Source organism: Acanthisitta chloris, unplaced genomic scaffold (assembly GCF_000695815.1).
Source record: "Acanthisitta chloris isolate BGI_N310 unplaced genomic scaffold, ASM69581v1 scaffold32403, whole genome shotgun sequence".
Classification (NCBI taxonomy): Eukaryota; Metazoa; Chordata; class Aves; order Passeriformes; family Acanthisittidae; genus Acanthisitta; species Acanthisitta chloris.
The window spans coordinates 489-1,370 of NW_008665932.1; the positions used below are offsets into that span (position 1 = coordinate 489).

Consider the following 882-nt stretch of genomic DNA (forward strand, 5'->3'; position numbering starts at 1 on the left):
CTGCCAAGCGTGAGGGGGACAGGGAGAATGGTTGACGAGTCCCGGGTCAATGCCACAAGGAGCACAACGGGTGAAGAGCAGAAGGAACCAGACCAGGAGTAACTTTGGTGTCTTTGCTCTGTCCCAGACAAAAAAAGGGGTGAAGAGGAAAGCAGACACCACCACCCCGACCACCATCGACCCGATCCATGACTCGTCATCGCTGCCCGCGGAGCCCAAGTCCACCAAGCTGGGCCCTCGGCGGGAGAGCAGTCGCCCCGTGAAGCCCCCAAAGAAGGACGTCCCAGACTCGCAGCAGCACGTGGTGGAGAAGAGCAGTAAGATCTCGGAGCAGCTCAAGTACTGCAGCGGCATCATCAAGGAGATGTTCGCCAAGAAGCACGCGGCCTACGCGTGGCCCTTCTACAAACCTGTGGACGTGGAGGCTCTGGGGCTCCACGACTACTGCGACATCATCAAACACCCCATGGATCTGAGCACCATCAAAGTAAGCTCCGGGCAGGGCGGGAGCAACTGGGGGGGGACCAGGCAGGAGGTGCTTTGGTCATGGGGTTTGGGTTGTTTTCTCTCTCCTCTTGGTGTTTTCTTGCTGGTTGGGAAAAACAAACTCTGCAGCGTCGTTCCGGGACAGCTCTGGGTGTTTTGGCCAAAGTGGGATGTTCTCCTGGCCAGAGCTGGTGCTGCTTCTGACCAAAGCTAGTTGTGACCAAAATGAGTTGTTCTCTTGGCCAGAGCCTGGTGATGCTTCTGACCAAAGCTATTTGTGACCAAAATGAGTTGTTCTCTTGGCCAGAGCTGGTGATGCTTCTGACCAAAGCTAGTTGTGACCAAAATGAGTTGTTCTCCTGACCAAACCTGGTGGTTCTCTTGACCAAACCTGGT

At 55.7% G+C, this 882-nt stretch overlaps 1 protein-coding gene across 1 annotated transcript in view; it reads left to right on the forward strand.

The window, feature by feature from the left end:
• LOC103799598 (bromodomain-containing protein 4-like) overlaps nucleotides 1–882 on the forward strand; it is a gene marked incomplete at both ends in the record, with an annotated part of 3,931 nt that overhangs the window by 484 nt on the left and 2,565 nt on the right. Inside the window, one exon of the mRNA XM_009071935.1 lies at nucleotides 128–487. Coding sequence (XP_009070183.1) covers nucleotides 128–487 — 360 coding nt within the window. The remainder of the gene's footprint in view (nucleotides 1–127; nucleotides 488–882) is intronic.